At 30.6% G+C, this 16,846-nt stretch overlaps 1 protein-coding gene across 1 annotated transcript; it reads left to right on the top strand.

The window, feature by feature from the left end:
- Positions 1-586: 586 nt before the first annotated feature.
- On the top strand, positions 587-15,052 carry LOC139492412 (very low-density lipoprotein receptor-like). Its single transcript, XM_071280612.1, has 10 exons — positions 587-682; positions 1,380-1,437; positions 6,505-6,624; positions 8,658-8,777; positions 9,595-9,720; positions 10,102-10,227; positions 13,355-13,480; positions 14,038-14,166; positions 14,532-14,707; positions 14,979-15,052. Exons 2-9 carry the CDS (start codon positions 1,386-1,388, stop codon positions 14,681-14,683), a joined length of 951 nt encoding a protein of 316 aa, XP_071136713.1. The 5' UTR covers positions 587-682; positions 1,380-1,385; the 3' UTR covers positions 14,684-14,707; positions 14,979-15,052.
- The last annotated feature ends 1,794 nt before the right edge of the window (positions 15,053-16,846 follow it).

Below are 16,846 nucleotides of genomic sequence, written 5' to 3'. Positions count from 1 at the left end.
TGTATGATAACATACAATGAATCATAATGGAAAGGTTGTGGTATGTCTTAAATTTACACTGAACGATGTCTGACGAAATTTCATTTCCTTGTTTTTTAACAATGAACCCTAATAAGAACAGGTGAATTGTACTCTTAATTAAAAATAAGTCGTTTTAACATGTTCGTTAAATTTTCATTCGCCATATATGTACAAATGTGTTTTTGATATTTTATCGACTTTCTAAATATATCTCTATTTTAACACATACTGCAATAGACATTTGTATAAAAAAAGTCCAAATAATAAGGATGTTAGAATCTTAACATCAGAGATAATAAAATTTTCTAGACAATAATACAAAAATTACCGGAAATTAGGATTCAAATACAACAGAGGACATGTATTTAAACGTTTTTAAATTATTAAATGATATTTCAAATGCAAGCAACTTCATGAAATTAGTGACAAGTATAAATCTATTGACCTATGATAAAACTGTAATAGAAATAGAGTTGGAATTGGGGAATAATGACATTGAAATTTTAATATATGTATTTAAAGTTATACATGTAATTAAAAACGATCTTGACTGATTCTAACTATGGTCTATTTCTCTCGTTCATGAAATATTATTATTGCATTTGTAACGTTCAATAGCCTGAGCAGTCAACGTGGTCGATTTTATTATTACTCATTAAAGGTTTGTTCATAGTTTTATAATATATTTATTTTCAAGATACAAATTTAACATCAAAATGTTTATGTATGAAAATATTGAGAAAATCATTTTATCACAACAAGTATATGTATTACTTTTCTTTATATTTTTTTCTTTAAAGGGGCACTAGCTGTCAAATTCAAGTTCACCGATTTGACACAAATTATCATATTGGATTTATAACATACTAGAACCTATATTCAAATTGCAATAAGCATTAATACCGGTAAACAAAGCATGTACTCCATTAAGTATATCAGTATTTTGTGTGTATTTTAGTCTAGGCGCGATCTAATCATCTATCGAGATGACAATAGAACACTGCCAACGCTCACAACCAGATATAAACATAATCATAAATATAGATAGATTGCGACCTCGTGCAAATAGATTTTTTTAGGTCTGTTAGATTGCATGTTATAGGTTAACAAAATATTTTTATTAACGTTTCTACCTGTATAAGAATGTTTTTTGTGTATCGAGTCATTCAACGAAATGGTTCACCTTTGTTTCACTCTCAATGTTGACATAAACAATAAAACAAAAATTTAGGTAAAAATGGATGATGTGAAGAAATTGTAAAGCTTCATTTCATGTTATCTTTGGTTTCATCTTGTTCTTCCTTTATTGGTCAGACTATATTAACGAATGAAGAAAAAAAAACACATTTGCATTGCAGGTAAAAATGAATAGCATAGATGTTTTTCTGGTGGTAATTTGTCTCTTATCTGTATGTGGTAAGTATAGTTTTTTAAAATTTCTAAACACGAAGAATTTTGAGTATTCACAAAATTGATAAAACCAAGATGGATCTAATTCTTCCATTACAAGGGTTTTACGATCGTTGCTTCACAAACGGAGTAAATGTAGATAAAAAATACTTTTTAACTTCTTTTTAAAGATTGATCGTTGAAGTAATAATTATTAGGTTTAATTTGTATTCTGACATATGTGAATATGACAATTTATAATGGCACGTATTTAAAGGGCATTAGCTGTCAAATTCATTTTCACAGATTTGATTCAAATTATCATCAAAGTTAAACGGTTGTTCAAATTACAAAAATTACAAAGGAAACAATTTACAAATGCTACATGTAGATTATCACGTTGTGTGTATTTTAGACTACACGCCGTCCAAATAAACATTGAGATGATTTCGAAGGCTGTCGATGATCATACGATTTAATACAAAAACAAATATGATAAAATTGAGAATGGAAATGGGGAATGTGTCAAAGAGACAACAACCCGACCAAATAAAAAACAACAGCAGAGGCTCACCAACAGGTCTTCAATGTAGCGAGAAATTCCCGCACCCGGATGCGTCCTTCAGCTGGCCCCTAAACAAATATATACTAGTCCAGTGATTATGAACGCCATACTAATTTCCAAATTGTACACAAGAAACTAAGATTAAAATAATACAAGACTAACAAAGGCCAGAGGCTCCTGACTTGGGACAGGCGCAAAAATGCGGCGGGGTTAAACATGTTTGTGAGATCTCAACCCTCCCCCTATACCTCTAAGCAATTTAGAAAAGTAAACGCATAACAATACGCACATTAAAATTCAGTTCAAGAGAAGTCCGAGTCTGATGTCAGAAGATGTAACCAAAGAAAATAAACAAAATGACAATAATACATAAATAACAACAGACTACTAGCAGTTAACTGACATGCCAGCTCCAGACTTCAATTAAACTGACTGAAAGATTACGATTTCATCATATGAACATCAGGCACAATCCTTCCCGTTAGGGGTTTAGTATCATACCATCATAACATATATGAGAAGAACATAACCCGTGTCATGCCAACAACTGTTTTTAGAATAAATGTGTTTAGTTCCGATGCAAAGACCTTATCAGTGACTCAATATAAACGCCAAAATATGCAATCTAAAATGAACAGTATCGTAATTATATCCCTTCTTAATAAGTCTATTCAAAGGTTTTGTAAGTTTCTGAGGTGAATACTGACACCTTTGTGCTTTATAAAGAATATTTCCATAAAAAATTGGATGTGAAATACCTGAACGTATTAGAAGTCTGCATGTTGAGGTATATTTACGAATGATGTCTTCATACCGATGATAAAATTTAGTAAATGTTTTGACTAGTTTGTGATATCGAAAACCCTGGTGTAATAATTTTTCAGTAATACATAAATTTCTCTCGTTAAAATCTAAAACATTGTTACATACACGAGCGAATCGTACAAGTTGAGATATATAAACACCGTAAGATGGTGACAAGGGAACGTCACCATCTAAAAACGGATAATTAACGATAGGAAATGAAAAATCATCCCTTTTATCATAAATTTTAGTATTTAGCTTTCCATTAGTGATATAGATATCAAGATCGAGAAAAGGGCAGTGGTCATTGTTAGTATTAGTTTTATTTAAAGTAAGTTCAACTGGATAAATTTCATTAATATACATACTGAAGTCGTCATTATTGAGAGCCAAAATATCATCCAAATATCTAAAAGTATTATTAAATTTGTTTATCAGATGTTGTTTCGATGGGTCTTTGCTTATTTTTGTCATAAATTGTAACTCATAACAATACAAAAACAGGTCCGCAATAAGTGGTGCACAGTTAGTCCCCGTTGGAATTCCGATAATCTGACGATATACGGAATCCCCAAAGCGAACAAAAATGTTATCTAGTAAAAATTCCAGGGCATATATAGTATCAAAGCATGTCCAATTAACATAGTTTTTTTTGTTTATTGCTACTAAAAAATGACCTAAAAGAGTTTGAACATATATATTCACATTCTGATTTTTTGAATGCCCATTTAATTAGGTGTGTGAATTTTTTCTTAATGAGAATGTGAGGCAATGTGGTATACAGGGTAGAAAAATCAAAACTTTGAACAGATTCAAAATCACCAATATAAGCATGCAATTTATCAAGTACTTCCAACGAGTTCTTGACACTCCAAAAGTAATTTATTCCACTATTTTCGAAGGCCTTATTTGAACAATTTATTATCAGGTTTTTAATTGTACCAAGTGTGCTGGTAAGAAGAATAGACAATTTAGTAGTTAAACAATGGCTTGAAGACGAAATAAATCTATATTTGTAAGGGGTTTTGTGTAGCTTCGGAAGCCAATACATAGTTGGGACTTTCATTGTATTTGGCTCTGCTTGTAAAGCGGTGGCTAAAAGTTTATGTTTGTTACAGATTTCGTTTACTAAAAATGGAATCAGTTGGAATTTTGGTGAATTGGTGATTTCCTTTTTCAGAACCTCAATGTAAAATTTACGTCAAACAATAATAATATTATTAGCAGCTTTATCGGCCGGGACAAAAACAAATTCCTTGGCTAGTTCTTTTAGTTTATGTTTGATACGAGAAATAGGTTTATTGTGGTTATTGTTAATAGTAAAATGTTCTTTAAAATGTTGAATACGTATATCAACTATCTTCATTACTGAATTAAAAAAAAGAGTCCAAAGATTTTTTGTCAGCTTTTTCCCGTTTTATCCATTTCATACAGTAAGTATGGAGTGAGTCGTGGATGATATTACGACACTCATTCCAATTAATAATAGACGGGGGACGATATTTAGGTCCTTTACTGAGGAATGATTTTAACTCTCGGTCTTGAACGATGTTAAGATTTCCTGTTATAACATGGGAAATGGGTCCATAAATATATTCGGAATTACTGCAATTACATGAAGTAGGTGTATTTTCACTGATATTAACATCTTTACACAATTGACTATAATTAAACACAAATTTCCGGGTAGATTTCTTATAAATATAACAAATAAGAGGTAGCTCAGTATTGTCAAAATATCCATGAATTTGTTTTTTAACAGAATGGTCGTTAAAAATACCGGCAATATTTACAAAATCAAAGCCTTTATTGACATACTTAATTTTAATAAAATGTTTTTTATGATCTTCAGGGCGATCAATTTTGGGAAATAATTTAGAATAACAATATGCCATAATAATTTGAACAATTTCATACTTAGGACTGCTATATGAAATTGTGTTGCAATCCTCCAAAATTTTATTTAACTTATTAACCGGTAACGAAAAGAGTTTTATTAACAGATAATGTCTGCCGTTGTTTTTTGAAATAGAAATTAGGTCCGAAATATTAGTATGATTGGCCCGAAATTTTCTTTGATTGCGATTTGTTCTACGACCGTGAGAACGTTTTTTACGAACAGTTTTAGAAACTATATCCAAAATGTTAACGGAATTGGTTCTAGATATATTACCAATTCCCATGATATTATCATTTAGACCAAGAGGGGAAACTGTCTGTAATTTTTTAATCCAATTTAATTCAATTATTTTCCGTGATCGTAAATGCGATTCACCAGGCTGCTTATTTACTACTTCTAAAGGTTGAACTGCTAAATATTTAAAAGGATGGTTGTGCTTCTTGAGGTGTTGGTAAATGATACTTTTGAATTTATTGGGTCTTTTAAAACGATACAGATGTTCTTGAGTGCGTTGAGATAAATATCGTCCAGTTTCTCCTACGTACTGAATATCACACCCCGGTTTGTTTCATGTGAGTAAATAAATAATACTGTTTGTTTTTCAAGTTATATCAGTTTCAAAATTTAAAGAAAATGTGCTACCATTAAACGTGGACCTTACCGTATTGTTGGTGGAAAGACGGGGACATGTAAGTCATTTTTTGGCATGACACTTATCGATAGAAGGGTAACCACGATTTTTATTGTTAAAAATGTTAGCGATGGTAGTATTTTTAGATAACCGATTTTGATTATTGAGACGTGTAGTTACCCTTTGAACAAGTTTAGTATTTAGTAATTTTTTATTATTTAATGAATATAGATACCCCGACCAGCACGTGAAATCGTATAATGGAGACTTTTCTTGGTCTGTTTGAGTCTGTGTCATTGATTACGAAATATGTAAATCATCGCGTTACTTGTTACCTTAGCATCTGAGATTACCCCTAGTTGTTGGTGGGGTCCGTGTTGCTTATTCTTTAGTTTTTTATATTGTGTAATGTGTACTAGTGTTTGTCTGTTTATCTTTTTCATTTTTAGCCAGGGCGTTGTGAGTTTATTTTTGATTTATGAGTTTGACTGCCCCTCTGGTATCTTTCGTCCCTCTTGTACTAGACCTACTTTTTGTGTGCGAAATCTTTCAACGAAATGGATCTGCCTGATACTTCACTAATTTCTCTCTCCTATGTCAACATTTTGTTTAATGATTTAATTATTATTCAACAAAGTGTTAAATTGTGTGTCACATGAATTTGTATTTAAATGAGTTGAATTGCTGATTTGCAGGCTGATAAGACATTACCGATGTTTTGGCGTACTTTGTTAAAATTGAACCAAACTGACTGCTTGTATCAAAATAATATTTCACAAATCTGCTATTATATTATTAAAAACAAATATTTTGAATTCTTTATCGTTATTAATACCCCTTTAAGATTTTATTAAACTATACTTCTGAAATAGATTGCCTTAGCTGTATTTGTCAAAACTTTTAGGAATTTTTGTCCTCAATGTTCTTCAACTTCGTGCTTTATTTGGCCTTTTAAACTTTTTTGTATTCGAGCGTCACCGATGAGTCTTGTGTAGACGAAATGCGTGTATGACATACATAACATATTTAATCCTAGTATCTATGATGAGTTTATCGAAAACGCCAGTTGAAATAAAGTCTTTCATAAAAGAAACATAATATGGCACAAGAACTTCTGGTCATTTAAAGTGTAATAATGATAATCAAAGCGAAAAGTCCACAAATTACCGAACGTTTAATCATTCTAATTGTCAGACTGCAAGTGTAAGACTGGATATATACAGTGTAACTACAGTAAAGAATGTGTCTATGCTGATCTTGCTTGTTATGGATGGAAACACTGTCCTGATAACACATTGCCAGAGGCCTGCAGAGGTATTAAGATGAGATTAGCATAATAATGTATTTAAAAAAATCGTAAAAACCTCACAAGAAAATACAACCATTATGCAAATGCAAAATCAATCTGTTTTACTATAAATAAAGGCAACAGTAGTATACCGCTTTTCAAAAGTCAACATTCGATAAAGAAAACAAATACAGGTCACAAAATAAAACCGAGGAAAACTATAAGAGGAAAGTAACGGAACAACAGAAACACTTAACTGCAACAACACCAAACACCAACAAACATAGAAACGGACTTATTGATAACACCTTCCACACTCAGGACTTGATATAGGACATTTATACCTTTTGAGTCAAAATGTTTGGTCGAACCTGGTTTTATGACCGACTAAACCTCCCCACTGATATTGCAATGTGAAAATATATCACTAAAAGACAACACTACATTGCCTGAATACAATAAAATCAAAGACAATAACACTCAGCGCAGGCACATGCAGAACTAAATAACATAAATGTAAACATGCATATTGATCCATCGTTCAACTGTAAGATGCTGTTTTTTCATGATTGAAATGGTTGTTTGTATACGTGTTTACTTTTATCATGGAAGTAATATTTAGAAGGAATAACAACGACTAATTAGCATGAATTTATAGCATGCTGAGCTCTGTACTAAAGTCATACGATTTCATCCAATTATAGTCTCAGCGGTAAGACGCCTTTGGTTACTATCTGCGTTACCGCGGTTGTAAAAGGCATCTGGAATTTCTTATCAGTCACGTGGTTTTATCGAGTCCGGTAATTATAGCGCACCTGTGGGAAATCCCTAGTTTATTAATAACAAGGTAGCGCATTATCACATAGAATATTACCTTTAGAAAGAAATCGAATGGTGAAAAAAACTTGAAAAACGGACGAGAATTGTTCAAACTACAGCAGTTTAACATGGAAAATTGTGTTTAATTTAGCATATTTTTGCTTTTTACCGTTTGTTTTAAACTGTTCTAAAAGTATTTTCCGGTTAAAAGCGGATCCCGAGTTAAACAGTTAAATACCGATGAATCGATCAGGTTTCACATGATGTTTAACAAAATAATGTAGGCAAATGTAGGCATAGATTTTTTTACTGTTGAAATGTGCAAAGTTTATCGAGATTGAATGAAATAATATTTACTTTCAAGTATTCTAAATTTATGTATATGTCATAAATGTCATTGATTGCATTATTGAAACTGGACAACTAAAACGGAGATAATATTTTCGTAAATATATATTTAAAAAGTGTTTATTGTGGAATGCTTGTATTAATATAATAAGCTATACAGCAAAAAATATAACAAACCGACGAAATGGGATTGCATCTATCTGTCTTACGGTAAATTCATTTTTACACAAATTAGTTTATGTATCAAGAACTTAAATTGAAGGATAGAACCGTTTAGAATTGTTAATAATTTAATTGACTATAAATACACGAGAGATTTAGATTTTTCGTATTTAATAAAGGGTGTCCAAACGTATTTTTTGTACAGTCATCTTCTTAACTTTATACGGAAATGGTTTTTTAATTGTCTGTAAATTTTAAAATTGAAATGACACAACTTTGTTCTCCAATTTCGTATGTGATAGCTGTCGGTTTTAACTATTAAGTTCAAACTAACCAAAAATAGGGAAAAATTGGACTAAAATAAAAATTGAACGAATGACTCTTTTCGGCAGCGTACATCAACGGAATGTAACGAATGGACTATTCGGGTTACTTCGCATGTATATTCGACAAAAACTTTTCTGTTCGTAGTTCTCCGTGAACACGAAAATGACCGATAAGTGTCAGTGATTTGATCGATCACATGCGGAGAATAAACTTCCATGCCAGATATTGAACCAATTAACGAGTTATTGAAAGATGGGCGGTAACTCAGATGAAACATTTGAAGTGACGACGATGTTATTCCTTCCAATATTATTTCCATGCTTTTATAAATTTTGAGTTGTCTCATTTGCACTCATACCACATCTGCTTATATGTATAAGAGTGTATTTATTGTCTATTGTAGATATTGATTGTCAGAAAGGGTATCTAAAATGCAGTGACCAGCTACAATGTATAAACGCAGACCAAGTATGCCATATGAAGGAACATTGCATCGATAACAGTATACCAAAGGCTTGTAAAAGTAATAGCATAGTGGTTGACTGTCGTTAAATATAAAGGTTTTCGTTTACTACGGTTAAAGCTTCATTCATAATCAAGACAATCTATTATGTTTACATAGTAAATTCAAGTTAATAAACGTACATGTACATATATAACTATGTATAGCTATGACTTGATGTTTGATTTTTCAGAATACTGCTTTTGATTCACCAATTTGAAATCTAACAAAATTAATACTGCAAACTCGTGAAAAATGCTTTTATTTGAATTTCTAATAGAATAAAACGACTCTTTATAGGAATTAATTGGTGTATAAATCCGAACAATTTACTAACAAAAGACTATATGATATGTTTGTGAGTGACTTGGTCTAGTTTTTACACCACTAAATTTCCTTTTTAAAATGCGTTTAATCCTTAAGATACGGAATTTATTTTCCATTTTCGAAACCTTTATCAAACGCAAATTATACTTTTTTGGCATTTAGTTTACCTGGAATATCAACAAATGTTTTTGGTTAACGCCAAAAAATATTTACTTAATGAAATTTGCTATCTATGAAAAAAAAAAAACTAAAACAATATCTTATTTTCTTGCAAATAAATGATTTCTTAAATTAACAGCATAAAGGGTGCTAATAGAAGAGCATGATCTTTATGCAATTTATACCTGATATAAATCTTAACTTTACTGTAAAGTGTTTTGTAGGCTTTTGCTTACCTTTTTTATTAACTTTTCTGTTTTCTTAGCCCCCGGATATTTTTCATAAATTTTTGTCTCATTTGTTTCGGTTTTTAATGCCTTCCATATTTACATTTGTTACATTCACAATTTAGGATTTAAATGCCCTGAAAATGAAGTTAAATGCTTAGACGGCAATAAATGTATCCATGAACAAGAACTGTGTGACGGCAAGACGTCATGCCTTGATTCATCCGATGAATTCAAAGACTTTTGCAGAGGTAACTAATTTATTTAGAAAACCACATAAATCTGCAAAAGGACAAAACTTGTAACGAACGGTGACAAACCAAGAGTTTTTTTTTAACAAATATTGGTAAAAGAATTGTCATTGAAATAATATATTTTTCATCCATTTGATCAATTGCAAATGAACAGAATTCAATGTCTACAAGCTGACATATTGAAAAATAGAAAATGTATAAACTGTTAAACGTTCATTTAAAACGTGAGTATAGATTTGGCAAAGCAGTTCATCACTAATAACATACATGTACCAAATGTATGGCAAAAAGTTTCGAAGCACTAATTTATTCATAATTCAACATTGAAATGTATTTTGATATGTTTTATACTATTACTTTTCTTTTGTATTCTTAAAGACCATAAGTGTAGTTGGGGATATACTAAATGTGATGATGGATTGCAATGTATTCCGGAGAAACAAATATGTGACGGTAAAGTCAACTGTCGAGATGGGTCTGATGAAATCACGGATATGTGTTCAGGTACAAACTTAGGTGCATGCCAAGCGCTAAAACTGATTGGTCTCAAATGTATTTCCTGTCGTTAGTACAAAAATACATTAATGACAAAATAAAAATACAATAATAAATATGTATATGAGCATTATAAGACGGCTCAAAGAGGAGAGAAAGATATCAGGGATAGTATTTTGCTACAAATTATTAATAAAAGGGATAATAAAGTAAATTCTAGTACCTGGACATTATGACTGAAGTTGGATTTTTTGAGTGATCTGATGAGTCATGTTTAGCAGTAGACACGAACACTTACAACGCATCTTGCTTTTCTGCGTATTACCCGAGTTTATGAAGGTAAAAGCAGCATATGTAAACAACAATTTATAACACACTTAATAAACAACAAGATGACAAAAGCAGTATTATTGTTAAAACAATCAAGGCCATGAACTCTTCAAAGACAATAAAAGATCTCCTTTTTATCATTAAGGACAACAAAGTATACTTTTAAAATGATTTATTCAACATGAACAAGTTTCCAAGTTAACCCGCATAACCGACTTTGCCAATTATGAGGTGTTGTATGCAGGGATGGGGTAATTGAAAATGTAATGGTAATTAAGTGTAATGCATTACAATTTTCCATGTAATTGAATGTAATGTGTAATTGAGCATTTTTTTAATTACTTGTAATGGTAATTTAATTAATTACAATGAAAAAAGCATTTAATGCTCAATTACTTTTGAATTACATTTCAATTACATGTACTTTTATGTTGTAAATGATAAGGATTTATGTTTAATAATATAAATTGTAAAAGTATATTTATTTTTCAAATATTGATATCACATACTTTCTGTAATTTATTCTAAAGTTTTTATATTACTTATTTGAGCAACAGAATTTTTTTCTGAATAGTCTTATGATTTGAAAAAATACATATGTTTTTAAGAAAGATCTTTAACTAAATAGATTGAAAAGTAATAAATCACCATGTTAAACAAAAACAAAAAAATGTGTGAAAAATCTTTATGAGATAAAATTGAGAATGGAAATGGGGAATGTGCCAAAGAGACAACAACCCGACCATAGAAAAAAAACACAACATTTAGTTGTTTTAAAGAGTTTTAAACATTTAGAGAGTTCATTTAGAATTTAAATTTACTGCACATAATCATTTTGTCAAATTAGTATACATAAAAGTTAAGGATTATAGAGATCAAAATTAACAGCTGTAAAAACAAACAGCAATTAATCAGATTAAAATGTCATGGGGCAATGCCACTATTACATGTATTTTATCTAATTAGCAAAATATTGCTGAGATATAGACATTATATACATTGTTTGCTCTAAAAATTATTTTCAATGTTGTGACAAGCATACCTTTTAATAATTATGAAGTGAATTTTTTTTTATTTATTTATAATTTCTTTATTCATGCTAGTTTTTTTTTAAATAACTTCATTTCTGAGATGTCAAAATACCCCTAAATGTATTGGCAAGTTAATATGAACTAATTTCCTCTTCTATTGTCACATCTACTGATTATGGAAGTATAATACCTCCAGGTTATAATCAAGCGATATATGCCACATTAGCTCCTATAGAAATACTTTTGAGAATGGCTGTCAAAATGTACAGACCAGAGAGATGCAGACTAAATGACAAAACATTAAAATTACTCATGATTATCAAATGCAACGCATAAACTATGTTTACATGAATATTTTACACATACATTATACATACATGTATAATATTGGTTAACAAATATTATGATGAAATGTAATGTGTAATTTAATTAATTACTTTAGTAAAGTAATTGTAATTTAATTAATTACATTTTAAAAACTGTGTAATGTGTAATTAGTGTAATTGACCATTTTTGCAATGTAATGTGTAATTTAATTAATTACATTCCAATGTAATTGACCCCAAGTCTGGTGGTATGTTTGACAATGAGTCAACTATTATCCATTAAGTTCAAAGGCCGATAATGTCGAAAGTGCCACAATTCAATTAATAGACTAACTTTTTAACAACAGAAATGAAATTGTCAATATTAAACTTCAACTCGATTTGAAAAACGGTCACACAATATTAAAACATTCGTTTTGCTACTTGAGTTATTGTTAGTGTATGGACGACAGCTGAACTCACTTGCGCCGTCTGTCAATCCGTCTATCCGTACAATGTACTACCGGAAATTGATTTTTTTAGATCGGAAATAGCTGTTTAAATATATGGACCTACATGTATGTACTATTTTAATCCCGAATTTAAATGTTTATTATCAGAAAGAACATATTCCATGTTATCTGCAATTGAGTGTGTACTTGAAAAATATCTAAAATTGGTTATTACGATGAATACTTGCTATTGTGTGGCACCAAAGACGGGAAATATATATTAAAAACTGTTGTAAACTTTATGGTGATTATAAGATACTCGAATACGATTTTATTTAAATATAAGAAAATTTCCATTCGACATGCTACTTTTTTTCATTCGAATTCATAGGAACATAACGTTTGCTGAATACACGAAGCAAATTTAAAACAAATCAATTTCATGAATCGACTAAAAATGAACAACAACAGGCTGTTACAAAAACAAAACATACCAAAACCAACACTTTCATTAAAGATGTATCACAATAAACAGCAGCACTCACAAAAAAAGTGAGAACACTATTTCAAGAGTGTTTATATTTAAGAACCACGTTGTGCTCTGGAGGAATTATAACAAATTGTTATGATTAATCATGCTCTAGTGCCAATTAATATTGAAATGACACGGAAAACGTATTTTTCTGTGAAAAAAAACCCAAAGAAAACAATCAAATTAATTGAAGGATCAATCGTACTAAGTTTATAACTTGTTTGAAATGAGGGACGAAAGATACTAAAGGGACAGTCAAACTTGTTTATTGGAACTGGTGACGAAACTTGGATTCACTAGGAAGAAGTATAACCATTCCATTTCATATGAAAAGCTATTTATTCATTTTATAATTTGTGAAATACATAATAAACATTTCAAAATGGCAAATGAAAGTAGTATAATATAATAATCAAATAAATCAAAATAAGAAAAAAACATCAATTTCACTTAGTTTGATATAAGAAAGTGTTTGATATAATTAAGGGTACCGATGCTTTCGTGGTTGGCTGAAGTGTGACGACGGGCTTCAATGTATTAAACTTGAGTCCCTATGTAAGGGTGATGCACAATGCAATGATGGTACAGACGGTTTTAATGGAGCATGTAAAGGTATAATATGTATAAACATGTATGGTGCAGGTTACATGCAAAAATTATCATAGAAGTTCTCTTCGCTTGCCAAGGGTCACGCTTCGCTCCCTTCGTAATTTTTGGCTAGCGCAGACCTGTATAAGTGGGATGCTTAAACAACTCATAGGGTGAACATTTGTTGAAGATACAATTCGTATAGCATTAGCAGATACAACAATGAATAATGTAATAAATAGTAAAAGCACACAAAAAACTGAACTCCAAGGAAAAATTCAAAAGGAAACCAATGTGCTCTAAAATATAACTGAAGGTATGCTGAATTCTCCAGCACAAGTCAGGATAAGTATTAATCCTAATTAACATAGAAACCAATGGGGCTATGAATAATAGAGGTTGTTTCTTTTTAACCCGTAATAGTTTTAACACTAACCAAAACATAATTGCGTACTTAACATACATTTGTACATGCAAACATATATATATACATTTTTTTATACCAAATACACAAAAAATGCATATGTTTTTTTAAGCTTGTTGGTTATAGGATATGCGTTTATATATAACTATGTTTCTAGATTATCAGTGTCCACATCTCTATAACAAATGTCCCAGCGGAGGCCAATGTATTTATCAGCAACACACGCTATGTGATGGTAAACAAGATTGTGCCAATGGAAGTGATGAATCGAAAGACTTTTGTACATGTAAGTTTTTTTTAAACTTTTCACAAGCGTAATTAAATACATGTGAAAACCTTTCACCAACAGTTATGTTGTTGTTGATATCGGTTTTTGTACGCATTAACAGTTATTATAAAGTGAATTTCAAACCATATATTCGGAGCATTTGTAATAACGGTAACATTAAATCAAAATAGTACGTCATTTTCATTCCACCTAGAACTGTCTGTGGTTGTCAAGTTATTATCATATAATAAAGCATTCTCAACATCCTTTACTGATTTTACAGAGTTGAAGAAATTCATTAGTATATACATACATGTAATATAAGTTTTTACATAAACGAACTTACGCCATATGTTTGAAATCGTTTTTTTTTTCTATTTAAGACTACCAATGTGAACAGCCGTTTATCAAATGTCCAAGTGGTTTACAGTGCATTTACCCTAGAAGTAATATGTATTGTAATGGAGTAGATGATTGCATTGATGGATCTGACGAGGCTACCAATTTGTGTCTCTACGGGAAGCCCACTACATAAAGCATTGTATGTCAAACTAAGAAAGTAAGTTACTAGAACAACTGATGGATTTGTTTGAAGACTTGACAAATTCAGTTGATTTGTTTCAGAGAAGTACTTAAGTTAAATTAAACTGTGACAACCCTAAATAGACTGTGTGTAGATATATCAATTTGCCTTCGGAATATGAATGTCATATTTCTTTACTTAAGAAAGTCTTATATATCGTTTTGTCCTCGTAAAGTTTTACGAGAAAAATTTATTATGAACAAATAATAATGCATAGCTACATATTTTTTTTATTTTTGTGTTGTAGATTACAGACATGGACAGATACACATTACGATTTGATACATTACTGCTCAAATGTTAAATAAAATTCATTTTTAATGGTTTTACTTGATATATGTATGTTACTTTTTCAGAAAAAAAGACAAAAGTTTGAAAGGATATTTTTCATTCGAGCCAAAACAAACATGTTTTCTTCATTAATGACTTGTATCTTCTTTTTCAAATATACATGACAGTAATGAGATTTTTTCTTTATATTACCCGTGCTGCCGAAGTGGGGAAAAAAATGAAAATTCTAATACTATATAACGTTTCCAAAAAGGTTTTAGATAACACTTGCATTTGTATTATTAAATTGCAAATACATTTTGAATGTTTCATTAACAAAATACATGGAGTAGATCGTGACAGCCACAGTTTGTTTTTAAGACGTGTTTACCTGTTGTTAAAGCTTTTAGATAATTCATTATACTACCAAATTAATAAATTAATAAATTAATGTTAACATCAAATAAAGATAAAAAAAAAAGTAATAAAACAATAATCATGATAATAGGACAAACATTATGAAATATAACGATGGCTTCGACAATTTCAATAATTTATTCGATAAAGAAAAATACAAAAGACCTAGATTGTCAAAATTTGATACAAATTAAAATATAAAACCAACAGCTCAATTTTCTAATACGGGAAACGAGAACATTAACGGCCTACATCAAATAACCACATCCACTCTTGTTGATTAATGGCTCATGGCATAAGACAGACACGTTTATAAAGTGACAGTACAACAATTTGCAAATGCAGTTTAAATCGCATCTAACGTTCGTAAGAACAAAATATCTAAGATGTTCTACTGGCCAAGAGTTCGTAGATATGGAGAAACAAGTAGACGGTCATCAAGTGTATTGACATGTATTGCTGAAAACAATAATGAGAGTACTTCAGATAAATGTATGCAAAGCTATAGGTTCTGGTTCAAAATTGGTAAAGTGGTTAAAATTCTAAAGAAGACTGCCGTTATCTCCATGGCTCTGAAAAAAGTTATCAAAGGTACCAGGATTATAATGTTATACGCCAAACGTGCGTTTCGTCTACATAAGACTCATCAGTGACGCTCAGATCAAAATAGTTATAAAGCCAAACAAGTACAAAGTTGAAGAGCATTGAGGACCCGAAATTCCAAAAACTACCGCATCCACGTTGTAGACTAATAATCCTCAGTAACTGTTTTATTTGGATAAGTAATCACTCAATTGGCATGCCGACGAAGAACGACTCGTCAGAATGCAAGAACCGTAAGTGCAGAATTTGAAGCAGAACAATACTAGTGCAATTTATATGTAAGAGCAGTTAAATTTGTTAGTTAAAGATTTGATAAGCTATCTACTGCAGGTGATATGTTATAAAAATATGCGATAAAATTTCAAGTCATTTTAGCAATGAACTATTTCTAAATTAACTCTGGTAAACAAGTACACATTCTTTTTAATTAACGTGATATGTATTTAGGAGATGTAACGTTCGTGCTTTCTGTGGTGTTTCAATAATTTTCTTTTTGTCCGACACTTTTGGTACTTGGCCGTTGCTTAGTCCGATCATTTTGTTTTTCGTCCGACACGTTTATCAGCCATTATAGTTAAACGTTTGTTTTAAACGTTTATTGTTCTCAACCAGTATTATCTTTCACAGCAGCAACGAGGTAACAATCAAAATAACAAAACAACACAACAAGCAAACATCAATATACAAAAAGAACAAGGTCTTGCAGCATCAAATTTATGCACATTTAAATAAAAAAAACACTCAAATTGTTTTGAGACGTAATTGATTGGAAAAGGACTGGTTAAATATTACTTAATTCTCACCCGAGTTTTATAATCAATAAAT

This window comes from Mytilus edulis, chromosome 10, assembly GCF_963676685.1.
Source record: "Mytilus edulis chromosome 10, xbMytEdul2.2, whole genome shotgun sequence".
NCBI lineage: Eukaryota > Metazoa > Mollusca > Bivalvia > Mytilida > Mytilidae > Mytilus > Mytilus edulis.
The sequence above is the reverse complement of the archived record's forward strand: the minus strand, read 5'-3'. Positions and strand labels throughout refer to the sequence as shown.